Genomic DNA, 23,829 nt, shown 5'->3' with positions numbered 1-23,829 from the left:
AATCATGGTAAGCCACCTCATGCAGACTGTAATAAAATAATGGCAAAGTAGTACGGACGAGACATGTAATGATGTACTTCCCATCTTGCCATGATGCTCGTTTCAATGGTACAAAATAGACCTGCTTAGTAATCACTGGATAACATATTGCGTTGTCGAGTCTGTTTCAGTGAGGCTACACCACATACGACCTTTCCTTAGACTTCCGAAGTACACCATCCTCGATACTCCAGGGGTTACTATCACTGTAGTTATATCCACTCTTTGAATATGTCATAGCAATAGTTTTAAACTGAATGCAATCAATTAGGAGAAAGGAAAGAAAAAAACTGACCAATCACAGGCCTGACGAGACTACCTTTGTAGATTACAGAGAGCGAATCTCAGCTTCAAATTCATACAATCAAACGCGCGCAATTCGAACAACTGGTAATGACTTGTACCAAACATCAATGTCATAGGGCGATATTTAATTTGCATGCCTCCTGAAGCGTTTGATTTCATAATCTCCAGCTTGCGATCAAATGGTATTATATAGTATCGTTTTGAAATCATTATGAAATTTATCCATGATTGATTAATTTATGACCAAAATTGATTTTTTTTCATTGTTGTGTAGGCCTACTTTTTTGATGAAAATCCATCTCTTAAAATAGCGCCACGAAATGGCTCAAAATTTCGCTGTTAATTATTTTATAGCTTTCGATGAATGCATTTGTACGTCCAAAGCAGTAGTATTACTAGTGACGGTTGGTATACTTGTTGGTATCTATAATCAGAGGTTAATTTTATTGACATAACACGGTATGTGAAAAAAAAAGAAATTTAATACTGCGAACAATTTAAAATCTCTTCACCTCACACTTAAACCTGGACTGTTTTAATTGTGATGTTTATGCATGGCCATTCAAGTACACACATTGAACACATTGTTAAAAGCCTATCAAGGTAACAGTAGCGAAGGTAAACAACAATCTGGACCAGGAAGTACGGTTATAAATATCATTTAGTAAAACGGACTAACTGTGAGAGTAGGACTCAGATGTCCTTTATCGTCTGACACAAAGGAAAATATACAGGTAACGTCGTGGTACCTGTTTACTACTAACTGACTATGGCAAGTAAACGCTCTGTTCGCCGTGCTCAAGTGCACGTGCCATACACGTGCGCATTATGTGACAATATTGAAGATGTTCGCTAGTTTTGCAATGACTGCCAGGAAAATCTATGTGAAAAGTGTAAAAACGTTCATCAACGCGGAAAGAAAACCCGAAATGACCGCATCGTACCCATTAAGGAGGCAAGCAAAGGCGACGCCAAAACCATTGAGGTATGTAAAATACACCCCGGCAAGTCATGTGACTTGTACTGTAGCACGTGCAATGTTGTTATGTGCTCAATGTGTTTTACACAGAAACATAACACTCATGCCTTCAAGCATGTCGAAGAAGTAAGTGATCCACAGAACCCAATGCGAGATGACGAAGGGCCGCGGAAGTCTAACACTGATCAACCTATTAACCAACAGGTAGTGCAATTGAAGACATCTGAACAGCTAAAGACAGGAGTCAATCTCATGGTTGATGCTGTAGTTGGACAATTCTCCTCACTGCTTTAGTGGACAAAATTCAAGCGATAAATTACATCATGGAAATGTGAGAAAAATCTGTGATTCAAGATGTCGAGGGAATTCAATAAACGGTGGGAGCATTATTATTTTTATAATGGTAGAAAGATTGGAGAACGCAGTCAATGTTTGAATTTTGTAATTGGAAGATTTCGGTCATCACGTTTTGTGTCTGTTTCCTATCCCAGATGAAATCAAAGTCAGAGCATGCTCAGTTTGGATACATGGACAAGGACACACCGCTACAAAAAGAGAGTGCACAAACAAGGTCGAGTGATAGAGCCTGTTATGTAATTATGGACAACAACTGTGTCGGTGGACCGTTTTCGTCTATCTATTTTTTATGCATATTAATGCTTTCATTTGGTTGGACATAAAAAATTGTCTGGAGCTCGAGGTAGCATGTGTAGTTTTTATATATGCACTTCTATTTATAACAATTAACTTGAATAGATTTTTATGTTATAATGGAGGATATTGGTTTTCGTTGATGTAGAGTACACTCTGACTTTAAGTGTTATGACTGCCAACTGTGTTTGGTAAGGTTACATAGTGGGACTGCAGTGAAAATGTAAATATTCATTAAATTATTGGTACCAATTACATGATTACCTCATATTATCGTGTTATCAAGTTCCAAATCAATATGTTTATGAGATGATAATTTTAGGATTTGTATGGGATTTTCGTAAAATCAAAGTGAAGTTGATAGATTGTATTTATCGTAAAGATACTGCTTGGCCGGTTATTTTTCGGGGATGATATTATTTTCGCGATTCCGCGGAACATTGGTATGATCACCAAACAATTGATCCGCGAAATATTTAGAATGTTGTAAACATGTATATTCATACTTATCGCGAAAATTTTAAACAGCGAAAATTCTATTTTCTTTTTTTTTTAGATTAAATTTTTGACCAACGAAAGTAACCCGTACACGGTATGGCCCAGTATAAGTTTCGTTTTGATACACTAAAATTAAAGTTTACGCATAGGCCCTAGTGTAACTGTTTCCAACGGTTTATTATTAGGAGGTATTCATTGGTGAAAATACTTACCGAACAAGTGCTATGCCAAACTACACATTTTTGTTTGCTACATAATTGGTTATGGTATTGGAGATTGGAATAACGAAAAACTATACATTGCTAACTTTAGTCCCCTAATGTTCAAGGTTACAAAATGTTGACACCGGAACTTGGCAATTATAACAAGTCTATTATCTATAATCAGACCTGCATTTGATCAGTGAACACGGAAATTGGTTGGACAAAAAACTCGAACGTGGACACTAGTAATAGGATACTAGTACTGCGCAGTAGTTTTGAATGTTTAGACAACTAATTGAAAAGTATTGGTCCTAAGTATGTGTAATTCCAGCACGTGTTCTTACGATATGCGTGCAGGAACATTTTCAAAGTTTTTTAATTTTAATACACACAAACACACAAACACACACACATACAATTATGTATATATATTTAATTATTCACTTTATTTTCCGTTGAATGTCGGCTATATTTCGAAAGAGAAATACGTTTAATGCTGGCCAGTTATGCATTTTGAATTTTAGTTGAAATTTCTTTGTAGAATAATTTATTTTAGTAATATGAATGTATTGTGCATATTAAAGGCCCACTACCTTTTCCGAAACGGCTTTTAATTTTTTAAATGGGAATGTAAAACAAGATCGATAATTTTGTAGAGTCTTAAGAATTATTAACTTACCGTTAATACTACATTCATCATCACCTTCTGAACGTTTTGATTAAAATAAATAAAATGTTTATTTTCATAACGCGGGTCGTATTATGTTTCCCGCCTTCGTCCTAAATACCGCGCGGTAGTTGACTATCACTGCACTAGACGGCAAAACAGCGAATTGACTCTCCACTGTTTTCATATATTACGCAGGAAATCTTGCATATGTTTGGTGTCGTAACCTTATTTTAGGTCATCGGCATGCATTTTCTGATGTTATTAATGTTTTTAAGAAACCTTTATATTTTGCTCCGGAAAGGTAATGGGCCTTTAATGTTTGTGAATATTTATATCTTAACCGACATGTCTAACCCTACATAACCACGGAGAGGAGAACGTTTTAGTGAGATATTACAGTAGGTATCCGGTACTTATCATAGTACTTTATTATCTAATGATATATTTGATTGCCACATGTTAAAATATATGTAAATAAAATAAATATGATCATTTGTACGTTTGTCTTTAGTTGTTTATGTATAATAACAATGGATAACATAATATGGGACTGGAAATCAAGACATACGAACTTGACACTATCAGCCACTACAGCGCCGTCAGAGATGGGAGTTAAAGCCATAGAGGCCAACCAACTCAGAGATTTTCAATAGAACACAATGTTAAAGTTTATCATGCTATTGTAACAGCTCAATTAAAGTCAGTTATTGTGTTCTCAATCTGATTAAAACACAATTCAATTCAATTCTTTTATTTCTTCGAACCTTACGGTTCATAAAAGATGCATGAATATATACAGTGCAACAAAACCTAATTTACAATAACATAGATATTTAACACACGACACATACGTAGTACACATACACCCAACACGTGCACGACCGTTCCGCTAGTGTAGAGGGTGTTTCTACGTTTGTTTCAAACAGTATTTATTCTTTTTTTATTTATGGCGAAAACTGCAAAGTTTCCTAAATTAGACAATTCTTTATTATTTCTTGTTTCCAGAAGTTGAATATATTTGGCCATGCTAGTATGATAATATTTTTTGATAAAACGGTTTCTAATATCTGAATAGTTATTGCATTTAATTGTGAAATGGTACTCGTCTTCAATGTCATCATTATCCCAACATATACATTTTCAAGTTTGTCTATCTATATTTCTACCGGTTTCCAAATTTAATTTATGGGACGATAATCTAATTTTTGCAATTTATAGTAAAATACTATTTCAAACAAAATTCACCACAAATATATTTGTATAAAGAACACTAAGGTGACAAATTGATATATTCTAGACGATATTGTTGAAAATTATCAATCATTCGAATTTTGATTATATTCAGTACTCTATTTTCATTAAATGAGTCAATATGAACAGCATTCCATAAATATCCTAGCTCTAACCTAAATAATTCATTCCTGATATTATCCAACCACTCATAAATGTATATTATTAAAGAGGACAACAATACATGGCATTAACATTTCTTTTTCTTTCAAAAAAAAATCATTCAACAACTTATCATGACCACATGCTTTATCAGAGCTTTATTTTTTTAATAACATTCTCAATTTGTTCTTCAGAAATATCACAATCCAGCTCATGAAACATATCAGATGGTATATTGGCATCATAATTACTCAAAAATTCTTTCACGTCATCGTTTACTTTACATTCGGTAGATGCTAAATTTTTAAAATATTGGAAAAAATAATGTTCATTCAAAGTATACTTTTCCGTTTTTGAAAAGTTTTATAGAAATGTTTTGGGTTTGATTTCCTTAAAAAAGCATGTTATCTCGTTGAGTTTTATAATCTCGTTTCAATTACAGTTCCATTTTCTTATATCTACGTGTTTTACATAATAAAGTGTCATGCATGGTTTCTCTCATTCTGACATTTGTTAAATTATGACAATGCTTTTTTATAATCTACATAGGGATTGGATTTCGTTTTATGTTAACCATGCTTGTATGGAGCAATTCCTCTAAGAATATATTCTATGGGGCGCGTTAGCGCCCCATATTGAATATATTCTTAGAGGAATTGCTCCATACAAGCATGGTTAACATAAAAACAAAATCCAATCCCTATATTTACACTCACACGACTTTTTATTTATATTTTATGCAATAAAATCGTCATTTGAAAGTGACGTAATTATTCAATAAAAGTCGGTCAAAAGTGGGAGGAGCTTACTCATTTGAACAGCGAATGGTGACGCTTCACGTAAGGTAGAATTATTCATCCGCGACGACAAAAAAGTTCAATATTTTAGTGTAAAATAAACATGACAAACAAAGTAAATTTCAGAGATAATTTTATTTAATCAGATCAGAACTTTAAATATATATTCAATTTTGCTAAAAGTTAATATATAGCGTAATAACATAAAGAATTTGTACACGGCCACATGTGTGAACTCGGTGACCGTTATTGTGCAGCGAGGCGAAGCTGACGCACGCTTACACACTTTAGTTTGCCGAAGTTGGCAAAACACCGATTTTCAAGTAGCTCAATGTGTTTGAGATGTCGTCTGACTTGACGGTATTACATCCTTGGGAGCCATGTGATTATATAATCTACGCTTAGATCCATATCGCCATCGATAGATGAAACAAATTCACTTGTGTTCGATGGATACAATATATTTTGTGGTGACGCGGAACTGTCAACACGTGGATTATTAGCGGTGCATGTTTTATAATACACATGATTAAATACTCAAAGAACAAAGACAAGAGGATATGTTTATAACTGACCTCTATCAGAGGGTCTCACACCCGTCCACCCCAAAGGCTCGATCGTAGGACGAACATAGGCACAGAGGTAATGTTTACATTTGACACCCATCATTTTTAACAAAAATGAAAGCACGTCGCCCCGGTCGGGATATTTTTCCGTTTCTTTATACAATTGTTAATTTAAAAATTGTTTGAATCATATATAAATATAAAACATGTATATATTGTTTACATTTTTCCAAAATTCTATGAAAAACAACAATATACACGTAATGTTGCGTCAAAATGTAAACAAAGCCATGTGTTTCTTTTAAAAAAAGGTAGTCCTTTTACGTTGCACAGAACATTTCCTTACGCAAGTTCAAAGTTCAATGTTACCATGCAGTTATGGTAAACAAAATCGGCTAGTATTAGCGTATAGTGACCAAGCCTAGCAAGTGTAAATATATATATGTATATACAAAGATTTACATTCATCGGTAAATCATGGCTTATCATCTCTTATTGCATTTTTTTCACTCTGAGTACCTTCTGAATATACAACAGTCTTTAAAGTTAATAACAGGTCTTTCAGTGTATTGGTAAACTCTTCATCACAATAATTTATGCCAGTCTGGCTAAAGTCATTACAAGTTCAGCAATTCAACAACAGTGGTCTATTATTATTCAAAGTCTATAAAAGTCATCTATAATATTATCATTATTCTATTGTACTTTGGTTATATTTTTCTTGCTGACATCTTCATCAGTCGGGATATTTGTCACATGTACACTTGTTTTTAGAGTTAAACAGACTGGAGAGTGATCGGAGAATGAGTTAAAAATCCCACTTTCAAAATAAATAATATTCGGCATGAAATCATCAAATGTTAAAACATAATCGATTAGACTGGTTCCTCGATTATTAAAGAATGTAATACTTCCAATAGAGTCATCTTTGTGTCTACCATTTATAATCCTCAGACCAGTAGTTTTACATAGAGCTATGAGTTGTCTGCCAAACTGATTTGTAACTGGATTTGAGTTAGTACGTTCAGTTAATTCAGAGTCAGGAACATAATTTACTACATTACATAGAGTATCAGCAGTAACATCACTAATTTTATCATCGCTAATATAATCTTTTTGGTTACCCGTTCGGCTGTTGAAAACACCGCATACAATAATTATACCAATATCTTTGTACTTACAAATCATGTCTTCAAGGCAGGCAAAAAGATCAATATCACACTTTTCATAGAATATATTGTTGTAACTTGACAGGGAACATAACAAGTGCAAATATACATTTCGCAGCTGTCTTGTAAATACATTCGAGATAATTTTCACAGTACAATATTATCGTTTATATTCTCAATAACTTCATAGAAACGAGTCAAAAATGCAGTATGAAACAATTGTATTATTATCAAGCTCTGCTCAGCGATTGAAAGATAAATAGATAAATGAAAAAAAGAAATTGTGGGAAACTTTAAATGTAAGTAAATTAAAAAAATCAATTAAATCAGATTGTCGTGTTCTATAACTAAATCAAGATTCTCATATAAATAACGCTAGATAAATATTATCGTTTATATTCTCAATAACTTCATAGAAACGAGTCAAAAATACTGCATCAAAGTGGTTTTAAAGATGCTCCACCGCTGACAGAGTATTAACAATGTTCATCATTTGAACAATAATTTGTGTTTAATCAAGTATATATATATGGCTAATAATCACAAAAAGTAATATAGGGTATAAACTATTTGCTTTTGGTGCATGCGCAATCAATAGTTCATTCCATATAAGACATAGTGCCACGGATTTTTTTCGGGATACAATTAATTATTTTATAATATTTTGATCTTGAAATGAAATTAGAAGCTCAAACTTTTCAAATGTGGTAATGGTGTAAAGTAAGTAACTTTTGTAACTGAAGAAAAATACTAAATTGTTTGCTCATGTTTTTGATAGAGAAAAAATACCATTTGTCAGCGATCGAGCATCTTTAAGAGATATGTACAGTATGAAACAATTGTATTATTATCAAGCTCTGCTCAGCGATTGCAAGAAAAATAGATAAATGAAAAAAGGAAATTGTGGGAAATTTTAAATGTAAGTAAATTAAAAAAATCAATTAAATCAGATTGTCGTGTTCTATAACTAAATCAAGGTTCTCATATAAATAACGCTAGATAAATTCAAATTCCGTTCAAATTACCACCAGATTGGCCATTTCAAAAGTATGTCAACTCTGCAATGAAAAATATTGTGGGGAAAAAAAATCAATCCTCTTCACAACCTTTGCATCCCATACAGATCAACCCCGGCACGAAGATAACTTATTTATTAGAGTTACACTTATACGTTCTTTGGGCATAACAACTTAACATTATATTTTTTTAATTTGCAAAGAATTTGAATTCTCGACAAACACTAATCTAAATACAAATGTCTGTGTATGCTTGAGTGAAAACCTCAGCCTATGATACTCTGCAGTATTAACTCCTATACAACCCGCATCGCTCACATTCTCGTATAGCAAATTTAACTTAAACTTTCAAAAATAATTTGGAGGTTTATATACGTATTCATTACGTTATTTAAACAAGGAAAATGTAACATTCACAGTACATTGGTGTTATTTGTTTATAATACTCATCACTCAACTATACAAGCGATTTGGTGTATATTGTAGTTTTACGCGAGTGGTTTGTTTTCGCTATTAATTCCTCAACTCCAATGAAAAATTCAATATTCAGAGACATCTTACGACCAATAATATCGTATAAATTCAAAAATGTGTCGTATTCAATGAACCGTGAAATTCAACCTAATCGAATTTTAAACGCTTTGCAGTATTTCTTGTGACCAGCTTAATGATGCTTTTCTACTCAGTTATTTCATTTTAAAGTTTTGTAACAATGTACAAGTACTCGATATATGAGATAAACAAGTGTCTTAAATTTGGTTTGATTGCATATGAGATATACCAAATCAGGTAAATGAGCAGTAGAGTTCGTTCTGCATTTAGCCAACAATTGACGTCATAGACAAGTCATGGATTGAAATACAATCCACGTGATTGGATTTTAAGAATGGAATAACAGATCTATCACAGTTAACGAGGACCAGAGTTAACATATATACACTTTGTTCTTAATCCAGGAGCCACGTGTCTATTTATACAACACTAATCGGTCCAGTAAAAAGACAAATAGTTCAAAGTTCAATAAATGTGTCTAGTAGGTTTAAATATAAACAAAAAATATACACGAATAACGTCATCACTGGGACGTTGTCAAACCATTGTTTTATAATGCTGAATTTATTACTGGATTGGAAACGCCATGTCAGTTTGATTTCAAATTAAAAAATACTCCTTCAGAGTTTCACATGTTGATTGGCATCTGTTGGCAGAATTCTCTGGATAGTCAGTGCCTCTTGGTATTGGGTCATTGTATTAATTACGTCAGAATGTGGCAGAGAATCAAACATATGTCAAGTAGTTGTATCTGTATAGTGCTAAATACTAACCCGATGATTGTATCGCACCTCAGGTGTCATTCTATCCCCATAGAACCAGTGATTGAATTAAATTAAATCCGAAATAGCGGAAATAATGTACACACAGCAGATTCGGGAGCACTTGCCTGAGAAATGGTTTAGAATGGCCATTGACCTAAGTTCACATTGCGGGTTAAATGCCTGTTCGAGTGGGTATGTTAGAATTTGCAGATTCATGATATGACATCTGTATTATCTAATGGCTGGTCTTTGTGAGAAGCTATATCACAGACAGAACCGGTAAGATGGCCGGTGGCCGAGTGACAGTCGGAGTAAACAAACTCTCCATTAAGCGGATTTTACTTATGCTGCCTTTTATATCTACCATCTGGCTATTTTGGTTCATCAATTCAAGTCAACTTGCAGGTAACTTTGTGCTCATTATCATTTGTGATTTTCGTATATGGCTATCGTTTCTGTTTTTGGAAAACAATTAAATGCAACCATTTTTAGGAAGAATATTTTAGGAAGAATAGGAAGAATTAAGACATGACAGATATATTTGACAAAATCGGCCATGTGGAACATAAACTACAATTTTGTGAAATAAATATTTTATGTGACGGAAATGTTAGATCGAATAATTCCGTGGTTTAATTTAATACCAGTTCAGTGACATTATTTTACAACAATGTAAATTGATATGGTCAGTGCAAAAAGTAGATACAATGTACTATGTAAGACAATGTGGTTCGCTATAAAGTAAAACCTGAGTTTACCGACCACTGACTTTACTGACATCCTTTGGTATCCAACCACATTTGTCTGTTCTCACGGAGACATAACGTAGTAACACTTCTAATGTTCATTTATCCATGTCGGAATCCGACGTATATATTTGAAATAGAAATTTAATATAAAGCTTTTTTTCTCACCGACTTTACCGACATGCATGGTAAACATTTACAGGTATTATCCCAATTCTACCCAGTCATGGTTCACTGACCCTGTACTAATTTTCCTTTGTATCATATGTAATCGGAATTGATTTCCTTATTAAATCGTGTTCTGATATTTGATGAATCTGATCAAGTTCTGCCAGCCAGGAAATATTTTGTAATTAAAAGAGATGATTGAATTGTGTTTGTAGTTGTTCTCCGATGGACAGCCGAAAATGGACAGGGTACAAGAAGAATGGAATTCACGAAAATGAGAAAGCTTTTCAAAGAACGCAAAATCCAAATGGACAGTGTGTGCAACATGCAGAGTGTAAAATCCTACCACCAAGTATTCCCGCCTGTTCCGGATATATTCCACTACTATCCCAGAGTAAAGGCTGCCGTCTGTAAAACACGCCATCTAGGAACTGTAATTCTACCGAAAATAATGAACATCCTGGACTCAAAGCTACCGAGCGGCAAAAAGAAATTCGACCTGACACAATATTCGATAGATGATCTGAAATTCAACATAAACATTGATATTTTAAGGGAAAGAGATGAAGTCGATGTGAACTATATAATCATAGGCAGGAACCCGTATGATAGAATCCTAGCTCATTACATCGAGGGGATGAGTGTTGTTAGTGAATTAAATCGCCAGATTGGAAGAACTTTTCGCAAACCTATGGATAAAGTGACTCTTGATGGGAAGTCTTTTATTTGTGGCTTTCAAGTGGATTTTCAGGACTATGCGGATTATTTATTGCAAAATATCCTAAAGCCAGGATTTTATAACGCGGATTTAGAATTGCCGATAGTGAGACAATGTGCGCCTTGTAACGTCAAATACACGTATATGTTTAAACAAGAAACACTCACGGATGATATTTTCCAGATCATGAATGCGACAAAAATGAATCCAGTTTATAGAAAAATTATAAATCAGTTACTAGACGGTGATATTGATGAGCGTTCTCTTTATCTTGACGAATACGTCACAGAAACAATGGCTTACCACCGGCATCACAAACAGGATTGTCCTGAGACGCTAGCACTGCTATACAAACTATGGCGATCTCTTCAAAATCAGGGAATTCTACATGCCGATTCGAAATTCCCACTTGAATTTTTTGTGAAGTTGAAAGGTAGACCTACCATTGTTACCGATACTATACGTATAATTCGGGAGGATGTGAAACATAACCCGTTAACAATAGAACAACGAGATCGCCAACGACAAGAACAATTTAGACACTATGATCTCCTCAATCAGGTCACTATGGATAAGATCAAGGTGGCGTATAAGGTCGACTTTATAATGTTTGGGTACGATTCTTCGTCTCCTCCTGGGGATTTGAAACGGAAGGCACCTTAATTTATGTCAGGTACATTATACACAGGCAATATTCTTCGCGTGAATTCAATGTGAGTTTTTTGCCCCTGTTCGTGTGAAATTCACTTGAAATTTAAAGTGAATTTTACGCAATATTTATGTGAAGAAATCCTGCCGTTGTCTAATGTTGTTTTGATATCTAATGTTGTAAGATTACCTACTGATATGTCAGGTCCATTATAGAGAACATTGTTTTGATGTCTAGTATTGTAACATGTTCATTATAGAGAATATTGTTTTGGTGTCTAGTATTGTAACATGTTCATTATAGAGAATATTGTTTTGGTGTCTAGTATTGTAACATGTTCATTATAGAGAATATTGTTTTGGTGTCTAGTATTGTCACATGTTCATTATAGGGAACATTGTTTTGATGTCTAGTATTGTAACATGTTCATTATAGTGAATATTGTTTTGGTGTCTAGTATTGTAACATGTTCATTATAGAGAATATTGTTTTGGTGTCTAGTATTGTAACATGTTCGTTATAGAGAATATTGTTTTTATGTCTAGTATTGTAACATGTTCATTATAGAGAATAATGTTTTGGTGTCTAGTATTGTCACATGTTCATTGTAGAGAATATTGTTTTGATGTCTAGTATTGTAACATGTTCATTATAGAGAATATTGTTTTGGTGTCTAGTATTGTAACATGTTCATTATAGAGAATATTGTTTTGGTGTCTAGTATTGTAACATGTTCATTATAGAGAATATTGTTTTGATGTCTAGTATTGTAACATGTTCTTTATAGAGAATATTGTTTTGGTGTCTAGTATTGTAACATGTTCATTATAGAGAATATTGTTTTGGTGTCTAGTATTGTCACATGTTCATTATAGAGAATATTGTTTTTATGTCTAGTATTGTAACATGTTCATTATAGAGAATAATGTTTTGGTGTCTAGTATTGTCACATGTTCATTGTAGAGAATATTGTTTTGATGTCTAGTATTGTAACATGTTCATTATAGAGAATATTGTTTTGGTGTCTAGTATTGTAACATGTTCGTTATAGAGAATATTGTTTTTATGTCTAGTATTGTAACATGTTCATTATAGAGAATAATGTTTTGGTGTCTAGTATTGTCAACATGTTCATTATAGAGAATATTGTTTTGATGTCTAGTATTGTAACATGTTCATTATAGAGAATATTGTTTTGGTGTCTAGTATTGTAACATGTTCATTATAGAGAATATTGTTTTGGTGTCTAGTATTGTAACATGTTCATTATAGAGAATATTGTTTTGATGTCTAGTATTGTAACATGTTCTTTATAGAGAATATTGTTTTGGTGTCTAGTATTGTAACATGTTCATTATAGAGAATATTGTTTTGGTGTCTAGTATTGTCACATGTTCATTATAGAGAATATTGTTTTGGTGTCTAGTATTGTAACATGTTCATTATAGAGAATATTGTTTTGGTGTTTAGTATTGTAAAATATTCATTATAGAGAATATTGTTTTGGTGTCTAGTATTGTAACATGTTCGTTATAGAGAATATTGTTTTGGTGTCTAGTATTGTAACATGTTCATTATAGAGAATATTGTTTTGGTGTCTAGTATTGTAACATGTTCATTATAGAGAATATTGTTTTGGTGTCTAGTATTGTAACATGTTCATTATAGAGAATATTGTTTTGGTGTCTAGTATTGTAACATGTTCATTATAGAGAATATTGTTTTGGTGTCTAGTATTGTAATATGTTCGTTATAGAGAATATTATTTTATGTCTAGTATTGTAACATGTTCATTATAGAGAATATTGTTTTGGTGTCTAGTATTGTCACATGTTCATTATAGAGAATATTGTTTTGATGTCTAGTATTGTAACATGTTCATTATAGAGAATATTGTTTTGATGTCTAGTATTGTAACATGTTCATTATAGAGAATATTGTTTTGGTGTCTAGTATTGTAACATGTTCGTTATAGAGAATATTGTTTTGGTGTCTAGTATTGTAACATGTTCATTATAGAGAATATTGTTTTGGTGTCTAGTATTGTAACATGTTCATTATAGAGAATATTGTTTTGATGTCTAGTATTGTAACATGTTCATTATAGAGAATATTGTTTTGGCGTCTAGTATTGTAACATGTTCATTATAGAGAATATTGTTTTGATGTCTAGTATTGTAACATGTTCATTATAGAGAATATTGTTTTGATGTCTAGTATTGTAACATGTTCGTTATAGAGAATATTGTTTTGGTGTCTAGTATTGTAACATGTTCATTATAGAGAATATTGTTTTGGTGTCTAGTATTGTAACATGTTCGTTATAGAGAATATTGTTTTGGTGTCTAGTATTGTAACATGTTCATTATAGAGAATATTGTTTTGATGTCTAGTATTGTAACATGTTCATTATAGAGAATATTGTTTTGATGTCTAGTATTGTAACATGTTCGTTATAGAGAATATTGTTTTGGTGTCTAGTATTGTAACATGTTCATTATAGAGAATATTGTTTTGGTGTCTAGTATTGTAACATGTTCATTATAGAGAATATTGTTTTGGTGTCTAGTATTGAATTGTAAGATTTTCTATCGATATACCGTATAGCAGGTTATTTTCACGTCTCGCGATTTGTGCTAAAAATGGACTTATTCAATTTTAGCGGTTTTGAAATTTGAAATGCATTTGTAAAATTTCGCGACAAGGCAATATACCGCGAAACCACGAAAAGATAATGCACGCCAAAATAACCGGCTGTACTGTAATATCAGTTTTGCTATTTTTTATTGATTTTTTTTCAAATAAACATTTCATTTTATTATCCGTTTATGTGTTCATTAATTTACCAGTTGAAACAGTTAATTTGATGTGTGCATATACAGACGAAAAGTAACAATATCAACTGATGCATGGTCAAATGACCGAAGTAAATAAGACAAAATTGCCATTCAGCACCTTACATTTCGAAACACTCTAATCATCGATTTATAATAATTAAATCACTCGATCTTTTTGGTAAGGCCATCTTTTCAGATATTAATTAACTTATACATTTTAGAATACACGAAGGTGGAAACAGCAAAGCAGGAATCGAGTTGAAACCAAATATTACTTGCTGTTCATCGTCAACACGTTTAGGTATTGCTGTCTGATAATTTATAATTTTTCCCATCCCTGGCCAACTCTACCAGGTGTTAATCTATCTTTGTACAACATGTGCCGTCGGTCAGACATAAAACGCTACCTCTTCCAGACCACATGGGTATTTTCACGCCGAGAATTGTCAGTGTTCTCAATACAATTTTCAGTTGTTGTTTTCATCGAATAGACTCGACTGATTATCATCAATTTATAAATGACTCCTATCTATAGAAGGACTGAGTGAAATGTTATAACTTACAACCATGCCTCATGCCTTTTATCTGAACCAAGGGATCGTATGAAATATAATTATTTACAATGCAACACTACTAAATTTGACACACAAATATTGCACAAAACATATTTTATTCTCTTTATTTCATTAAAATTATTCATCGGCCGTGAAATAAATTGCTGATGGAAAATATGTAAATATTTATTCAGGACGGAGGATTTTCACTGTATCCAAACATCAAGAAGTCAAGTTTGTAAATGTCTTTGATATCATTGAGAACGTCGGGTGACACAGTTCTATATGCATTCACAAGCACGTTTCGTCTCTGAAGTACGCGTTGTTCCTCAGAGACAGGAATTGTATCTAAATTCTGCATTATGACAGAAGTCACCATTTCTGGATCATTTAAATCTGTGAGATTTTTAAAAGCCTCTAATGGGAATCTCGATTGCTCATGAACGTGCCCTTGCATTTGTAAAGATTTCCAAACTTTCTTGAGAAATACAAACCTGTCTGGGCAGTCCGTAGAGTATAAACGATACTCTGCCAATAAGGAAGAGATCAGAGAAAAGATTGTGTTAGCGTATAGTCCGTCGGAATGAAGAATTTTCTTAATGCTATTTTTTCTCTCTGTTTTCATTTGGATTTTATCGAGCGTGAAGTCAGCGTCTCGGGTCAGCGTTTCCTGTTTTGACACTACATTGTATTGGAATGAACAAGGATCACATATACGGTAGATAGGAGACCAATGCTCGTCGAATTCTCCGCGTTTAATTCCCAACTCTGCCAAACGACTCAGGAACTCTACAAACGACACTTGGTAGCCGCAGCGTTGATAGTCAATCATTGCAAATCCCGTTTTCAATTTCAGGCCAAACATTCGATTAATCGCTCCGAGCAGAAAAAGTTTGTCAATATATGCAGAAAATAGTCTAGTATAAGGATTCCTTGCTACCATAGTAGTAAGAAGTGGTGGTACGCCTTGCTTTCGCATTCGCCCCGCAATCAAACCAGCGCCATATTCGTATGTACCGTAATGCAGTTCTATCCTGCTCAACTGGAAAATGGCGTCGACATCCAATGGGGATTCCAGAGCTGTAAATATGGCACCCCATAGTGTCGAACCCGTCTTTGGTGCTTTACAACAAGCAAATCGTAGCTTTTTCGAATAGAAAAATGTCTTGGTATGTGTCTTATATTTTGATATATAGTGTTTTCCTATCTTTGATTTACACACTGCGCGTATCCTTGACAACCGCTGTGGTATGGCCTTCTCCACTGCAACATCCGTTTCCGGTTGATGAACTTGTACATTGGAACCGCCGTACATTTTATATACATTGTTAGACTCATACATCTTTCGGGAGTCGTGGGAAATTTTAAAATCTGAAACAGATCAAAATAAGAATAAAGAGAATACAGTGAAACCAGTCTAAAAATAGCGGTCAGGTGACTAAAATGGTTTTGATACACAGATTAAAGCGTGTTGAAATTGGTCTTTATACAGAAGTGGTCGAAAAGGCAGATTTTACACTATATCTTGTTGTAATTTAAGATATATTACATACGCAATAACATATGAACACATTCACAAACTAATCAGTGATGTTACTAAATCTAGAATTTGTGAAATTGAATAACACAAAATGCCAGTAGAATAAACGAACAAAATACCCGTAATGAAATAATTAAAGAATAGTGTTGAAAGATTTCACGATTTTTAGCTCCGAATTTCGAAACGCTCCAGAAATCTTCCACAAACCCCGGGGAGTTAACTATAAAAGCATACCCTACAACCGGTTATTCTCTTGTGATTGATATTTTTACGGTTTCGGGGACATTACTATGGTCGCGAAAATTTGATACACGGAAATTTGACAATTGGATGAATTATTTACCTTTATAGCTAAATCGGAAAAAAAAATGAAAAAAAAATATTTTCTAGTTTGAGTCGACCTCGAAAATTCTGACTCACAATAAAAACTGGCTATGCTATTCTTTGAATCAGATAATGAATGCATAAATTCATTCAGATTATATCATTTCTCAGAGTGACATAACCAAATATAGGTAGAGGAATCTATCAAAAGGAATCGTAAGGTGCATACATTTGTTTATTTTAACACACCTTCCGTCTAAGGCTAAAGTGGCGGTTCTAAATCGTATCCAAAGAGTAGGAAGTCAAGCTTGTACATCATCTTTATTCTCCCAATCGTATACTCATTAACCTGCTTGTAAGCATTAATTACAGCGTCTGCTCTTTGGAAATTTCTTTGACGCAAACTGACTGGCCTATTTGTAATTTCTCTAGTGATTATAGAAGTGATATCATTTTCATGGCTTTTTGATTTGCCTAAATCCCGGAACTTTTGTATTGGATATTCCGAGTCGTAATGAATGACGCCCTGGAATTGCAGTGCGGTCCAGACTTTTTGCATCAGTGATGATATTTGTGGACATTCGATCATGAACTTTCGGCGATCTTTGAGTATAGTTTTAATGAGCTGTCGGAGTTCGAGTCGTGGATCCTGATGACGGATCAATAATTTGATATCCTCTGTGCGACTAGCATTTCTGTCTCTCTTTAACTTGTCCAATATGAATTCAGCATCTGAAGTCATTGTTTCTTGTTTTACAATGTAATCAACATTCAGATTACAAGGGTCACATAATCGGGTTACAGGTGCATAATGATCGTCAAAATGGCCTTCAGCATAAGCCGCGTTTAAAGAAAACTCCAAAAAATCTTGAAAAGTTACTGCGAATCCACATTTACCATCGCCAACATCTTCGAGACCTTTCTTCAACCGCCTACCGAATTTTTGATTCAAATCACTCAGAAGCCAAATCTTGTCAATATATGCCGAAAACAGTCTTGAATAAGGGTTTCTAGACACGATACCAATTTTAGATCCACGTTTCTTAGCTTCCTTTGAAAATACAAATCCAATTTCGTATTTCCCATCATGCACCTCGTATCGATCCAATAAGAAGGCGCGGCGAGGTGACATTTCACCTTCCAGTGCAACAAACACTCGGGCCCAGAATGTACTTCCAATTTTCGGGACTTTACACATGACAAGTTTGGCCTCCGACGAATAAAAAAAGGCCTTTGTTACAGGACGATAGGCCGTCAAATGGGAAGTAACCTGGACACTAGCACATTTCTCACTCAACGTCTTTTTTCTGGCTTTGAATAGTTGGTCTTTGTTTCTGTCTGCATCAAAATCGGTCGTCGTTATCTGTGAGGTTTCCACTGAATTCGTCACTGTAGCGTTACTTGGGGAAAGTATAGAAAATTCCCTGGCTGTCTTTAGATCTGCCAATATAACAAAGAGAAACCCACAAATATTCGCTGAACTTAGTTACCAAGAGCGTCGGTTTACAGAATAGATATCACATCACATGATTTGTACACGAGTGCTCAATTTCGCGATTTGCATGGGTAAACATTTCGCGTCGGTGCTTTGTTCGCGATAGATGTAACTTTAAGATAATGGTAATATTACCTTATAACTTTAAGATTTTGGTAATATTGTTTATATGCACAAATGTTTACAGCAAGGTAAAGTTAGACAGTTATACGTTATTCGGAATAACGAATAACGAATAATTGTGTAGCAAAATTATAGACGTTGTTTTTGAAATATTCTATTTTTAGTTTAGGTGTGAATAGTTTGGCCTCTTTGCATCAGTGGCTGTGCTTTGTGTTTCTCTGTTCGTAGCTCGGACTACAGTGAAGTCAAGGGTCCTACACGATTTACCGAACAGCTTACTATCTCAAGGTACTTTATATTATATGTGTCTTCTGGACATTATAAAATCTCGTATACTGCGACTGAGGACAGTGTTCTTTGTACACATGATATGCACATCATAATATCCTCACATACCAACAAACAAACAAATCAATAGCAAACTACATAAAATTATTAGTAAATGTATTTTTTTAGAATATAATTAGGAACAATTCCATCACCCAGCATTAAAAAATTGTCAATCACGAAAGAAACTACGTTATGAATATCAAAATCCTTAAACACTATATAGCATTGGATTGGAAACAGGAATGGGTGGGTTTTTAGGATAGGGGAACACCCAATCTGCCCTTATTCTCACTTGGAAAAAAGGAATATAATTATTTTAAATTTATAGTATTTAGTTGTAGTGTGTATTTAATGTGTGCTTTAACATAGAAAATTGGAAGATTATAAAGCTAAAAAAACTAACAATTCCAAAACATGAACATTAATTCCTGTATCTACAAACATCTTGATAATAAAAATATTGATCACAACTCCCTTAGCAATTTAACAAACAGAATATATAAGTAGATGATAATCACACAATATAAACACATTTGTATCAATATTGATATTTATCTGTGTTCTCATTTCCACAGACTATAGAGTCAGTTTAGTAGTCCCATAATATGCCACGATGAAACAACACCAGGCTCATTATTACTGTTACGTTGTAAATAACATATCTCGATTTCAATTGGTACCTGTTCTCTATCTTAATGCATTGTTTCGTTTAAGGTGTTGGCATTGCAAAGCTTTATAACGCATTCACACAACCATTAAATAATTTGAAAAGTAACCGATTGAATTATATTGGTTGCCAAGCAAAAACTTGCATTGGGTAATTTCCAATTTTGAGAAGACAAGATCTTTAAAGATTTCTTTTTAAAATTTGGAAATTAAAGAGCAATACTTTAGATGATACAATAAAACAATAAATATAAAAATAAATGAAAAAATGGATCAATAAAAGAGACATTTGTGTTGTTTAAATTCGATAAATAACAGTCACTCAACATTAATCCCTTTGCTTAACTTCTATTTTGATATTTATCTAGAGGTTTGAGATGCACAGTATATGTTTACACACACCCACACACCCTGGGGTGTGTAAACATTCAAAGCGATAACCAAGTGCTATGGAAAGTATCACATTTACATGTAAATATATCTACATATTGTAAAACTTATTCATATATAGTTATGGATAAATCAACACACATAGTAACCGTAATTTTAGAGTATTGGAGTTCTCTCTAACAGCAGACACGTTTAAGACATACCTTTGTACAGTAAGTACACAGTATATGAGTATATAGACTATTACTGTAATAACAGACACGTTTAAGACATACCTTTGTACAGTAACTACACAGTAAATAAGTATATAGACCATTACTGTAATAACAGACAAGTTTTTATTGAGAGACTTACCGTAAGCTGTCGTAATGTACCACATAAATACGATGGTTACACAGGACAGGGAAACCAATAAACATGTCACTGTAAATTTGAACATACTGGCTAATATCAACTGGTGCCTTCTACAAACATGTTTCCTTCTGACGAGTTCTCAGACATTAAAACAGGTACCCGCTACATAGCCCGTTATCTCAAAACAAATCTACATTGTGTTAGACAAATGTACGCTAGATTGTTCAAAACCTTTATTACTGAAATATGTAATGGAAATTATTAAAGTTGCATTAAATGTCATTGAAAATACTTTTAAAATCTTTAAAATATGCATTTATTTCTTTTTAAATTTTAATATATTTGTTTGATTCTCGAATATCGCAAGTCATTCAGCTGATCATGCTCTCCTTTGAATATATAGTCCTTTTTATAAGGTTTGCCTGGGATCTTAATTTGTAAAAATAGTCTAAGTAGGTTTGTCACAAAATATAGATAAAACAAATGAAGAAGGGAATAACCTAAAAGGGTTTGATATCGTTCTGATAAAAAAAATGAAATTTCTGGTTTGCTTTTCATTTGACTTATTTTGCATTTGTTTCTGTTATTTTATGTAATTAAGCTGATCATGCTCTTCTACTAGTTTATTGTCATTCTTAATGCCTGTTAAGGATTTCAATCGGTTAAAAAAGTCTGGTTATCTTTGTCACAAATTTTAAATCAAGATATAAAGAAATTTTAAGACTATTACTATGACAAAATTGTTACGTGTTAAACTTAATATATATTAAATCGATTGCGAAATAAGTTTTATAGTTCAAGCAAATCACTTTCGATAGCGCGAGGGGTTTATAGTCGGAGTGCCTGGAGAAAAGGCCACGTGATCGTGTAGATGACCCCTTACCTTTCCACAGCAGTGCCGGGGATCAAACCCTGACCAGCTAGGTGAAAGGCGAGTGACTTAACCACTCTGCCACCTGATCACCCATACGTACACATGTACCTAGAAAATTAATTGACGAAACCTACTATTATGTTAGTATTTACCTTTATTAGTCAGAATATAGCTGTCAGTCTTTGTTCTGAGTAGTTTAAATGTTTTAGGTTTGGTTGAAGCAAGCAGATACAAACCGAGATACCATTGGAGAACTGTTGCGCATGACGGCCTAATAGTGCATCAAGACAAAAACATGTCTTTGTGTTATATTCTGCATTGTTCTTTATGGTTGATCCTTGTTAAACATGGAGGCTTGTAAAACGTACGTGACGATTTAATGACCACTGTTCTTCAAACAAGAAACACGCTTAAATTGATATTTTCACCGTCAATGCTGCATTAGCGAGTGGAAATATCAAAAGTGAAATTTTCACTCCAGTGGAAATATCACTTATGTTTTTACCATAAAATCTTACATTTCACTACGAAAAATGTAATAAAAAATTAGATATCAATTATTGTAATATATTCCTTAATAAAGACAAAACATCGGCAAATTCTGTGAACCAGGTTAATGATTCAGTACCTTTCTCTGACAATTTGTTTAGCTGTTCCCATGTCTGTATAAAGATTCTACTCATTTACGAACAACATCCAACATCTGACGCAATGAACATTTTAGACTGTCTACAGAATACTGCCAATATATCAGAGTGAGAAGGCCACACCAATTTGAAAAATTGTTCGTCGGGAATTACCGCTCCTAAAATTTAATTTCAGAAAAATATATATAAAAAAATGATCCCGCTCTTGTTTTCCGAGTTCCGGATTTTGACGAACGAATTCCGGTTTTTCATGTTATTTTCTCGCAGTTTGGTCTCACAAACGCTTGAATCGATCGGAACGAAAGAAAAACAAAAATGGTGCGGGATGTAAACATGCTTTCGTTTGTCGCTTTCTACAACTGTAACTTTATAGCCGTAGTAAAGCAAGAGGAAAGATGAAAATCTCTGTTGTGAACGTTAAATCACGAACAGGGGACGTCCCTTGCACGACAACAGAATGTTGTGAAGATTGGTCATGCAATGTTTTGCTAGAGTTGCCGTCGTTGATAGTGATTGACGCCATGACGGTCATATTTTGGAAACATGATTAACATGCAATGCATGCATGCATTCTTCAAAACCACCAGCTAAAGGTTGCATCGAAATAGCATCATATGGCGTTAAATAAGTGTGGTGAGTTAAGTATAAAACGTGATCGGGAAAAGGCGTCATGACTCTAATTTAGGCCTAGAATTTTGTAGAAAATCAGTGTTTGATATTGTGATGAACGCAAGAAAAAAATGAAATGGTGTTTATTTCATAATATTTCAATATTGTTGTGATATTGTTTCAGTAAAACGAAACTTATATGAGAGACATCAATTATTATTGAATCATATATTGGAGAAAATATCAGAATCATTTTGAGTCCATGCATGCACTTCTAGGATAATGTAGCCTAAATTGGTTGTTACTATTTTTTTTCTAACTGAAACAACTTCAATTTCCTATGAGATTTATTTAATGGTGTTTAGCAATAAAACATAAATTACCACCCATCCTAAATATTTTTCCAAATTCATATTATTGAGATGCTATATTAAAGGGACAATTCACTCAGGGTAATTCTTTTACATAACCAAGAAGCAAAATATAGCATAAATGTATTGCTCTACATTTCTTATGAAACATATAACGTAAAACATTGACAAATTCCACGACATCGTTAAGTATTTTAATTAATATCGTTGAAATATCAAATCGTTGATCAATACGATTCAGCAGGTACAATATGGACGCTGTACCCATACCCGAGCCTAAGTCACGCACGTTAAACAAAAAAACTACATAACCACTGTGAAGGTGATAAAATGATTTTTAGACAAGACAATTCACCTAATAAGGTAAACATACTACTGTCAGAGCGATTTGAGAAGTTCTAGACAACATTTGCATTACTCTGCGAGCAAGGGACAGGGTTCGGCATACAAGAAGTTCGACCACAATGTGTAATGGCGGACTGCGAGCGAGTTTGAACATCTACACACATGTCACCACCATGGGCTTTTCAGGCATATCACAGTAAAACTGACTAATCTAATTTCCATTAGAACTGAGTTTTTTCCGATATTTGTACAAATTTTAATGTTCTCTTAGACTGAATTGTCCCTTTAAAACTAGTAATATTGACAATGTAAATGTTTTATGATGTGATCACAAGAAGTTTATCAACTACCCTTAGTATTCATTTCTACAGCTATTAAAAGCTGGCAAAACATTTCAAGAACATAAACCAAACAAATATCACTCAAATATAATGAATTGGGACATGTTAAAGTTGTATGGTCTATAACTTTCGCTCTTTCGGTCATA

At 33.6% G+C, this 23,829-nt stretch overlaps 2 protein-coding genes and 1 pseudogene across 5 annotated transcripts; 2 read left to right on the top strand and 1 right to left on the bottom strand.

Moving 5' to 3' along the window:
• Positions 1 to 748: 748 nt before the first annotated feature.
• LOC138308258 (uncharacterized) overlaps positions 749 to 23,829 on the top strand; it is a 465,904-nt pseudogene continuing 442,823 nt past the window's right edge.
• LOC138307772 (uncharacterized) lies at positions 9,498 to 12,194 on the top strand. Its single transcript, XM_069248649.1, has 2 exons — positions 9,498 to 10,007; positions 10,732 to 12,194. The coding sequence occupies exons 1-2, from the start codon at positions 9,887 to 9,889 to the stop codon at positions 11,895 to 11,897; spliced, it is 1,287 nt and encodes a 428-aa protein (XP_069104750.1). The 5' UTR covers positions 9,498 to 9,886; the 3' UTR covers positions 11,898 to 12,194.
• Positions 15,400 to 21,834, bottom strand: LOC138307782 (carbohydrate sulfotransferase 14-like). Of its 4 annotated transcripts, none has more exons than XM_069248665.1 (3): positions 20,497 to 20,725; positions 17,368 to 18,578; positions 15,400 to 16,645 (listed from the first exon to the last, which is right to left on the bottom strand). In XM_069248665.1, the coding sequence occupies exons 1-2, from the start codon at positions 20,579 to 20,581 to the stop codon at positions 17,401 to 17,403; spliced, it is 1,263 nt and encodes a 420-aa protein (XP_069104766.1). In that variant the 5' UTR covers positions 20,582 to 20,725; the 3' UTR covers positions 15,400 to 16,645; positions 17,368 to 17,400. The 4 variants fall into 4 exon arrangements, with proteins under 4 accessions (XP_069104766.1, XP_069104765.1, XP_069104767.1 ...); XM_069248664.1 differs by having other exon boundaries at positions 17,388 to 18,578; positions 20,497 to 20,723; XM_069248666.1 differs by lacking the exons at positions 17,368 to 18,578; positions 20,497 to 20,725 and adding an exon at positions 21,380 to 21,834.

The sequence above is a fragment of the Argopecten irradians genome, chromosome 14 (assembly GCF_041381155.1).
Source record: "Argopecten irradians isolate NY chromosome 14, Ai_NY, whole genome shotgun sequence".
Lineage (NCBI taxonomy): Eukaryota > Metazoa > Mollusca > Bivalvia > Pectinida > Pectinidae > Argopecten > Argopecten irradians.
This window is presented reverse-complemented; position numbering and strand designations above follow the sequence as displayed.

Excerpts from the sequence above, each read along its gene's own strand:
- LOC138307772 (XM_069248649.1), top strand. The coding sequence starts at position 9,887 with ATGGCCGGTGGCCGAGTGACAGTCGGAGTAAACAAACTCTCCATTAAG. Across the intron at positions 10,008-10,731 it reads CAATTCAAGTCAACTTGCAG|TTGTTCTCCGATGGACAGCC; the intron begins GTAACTTTGTGC and ends TTGTGTTTGTAG.
- LOC138307782 (XM_069248663.1), bottom strand. The coding sequence starts at position 20,581 with ATGTTCAAATTTACAGTGACATGTTTATTGGTTTCCCTGTCCTGTGTA. Across the intron at positions 16,646-20,496 it reads GTACATTACGACAGCTTACG|ATTTTAAAATTTCCCACGAC; the intron begins GTAAGTCTCTCA and ends GATCTGTTTCAG.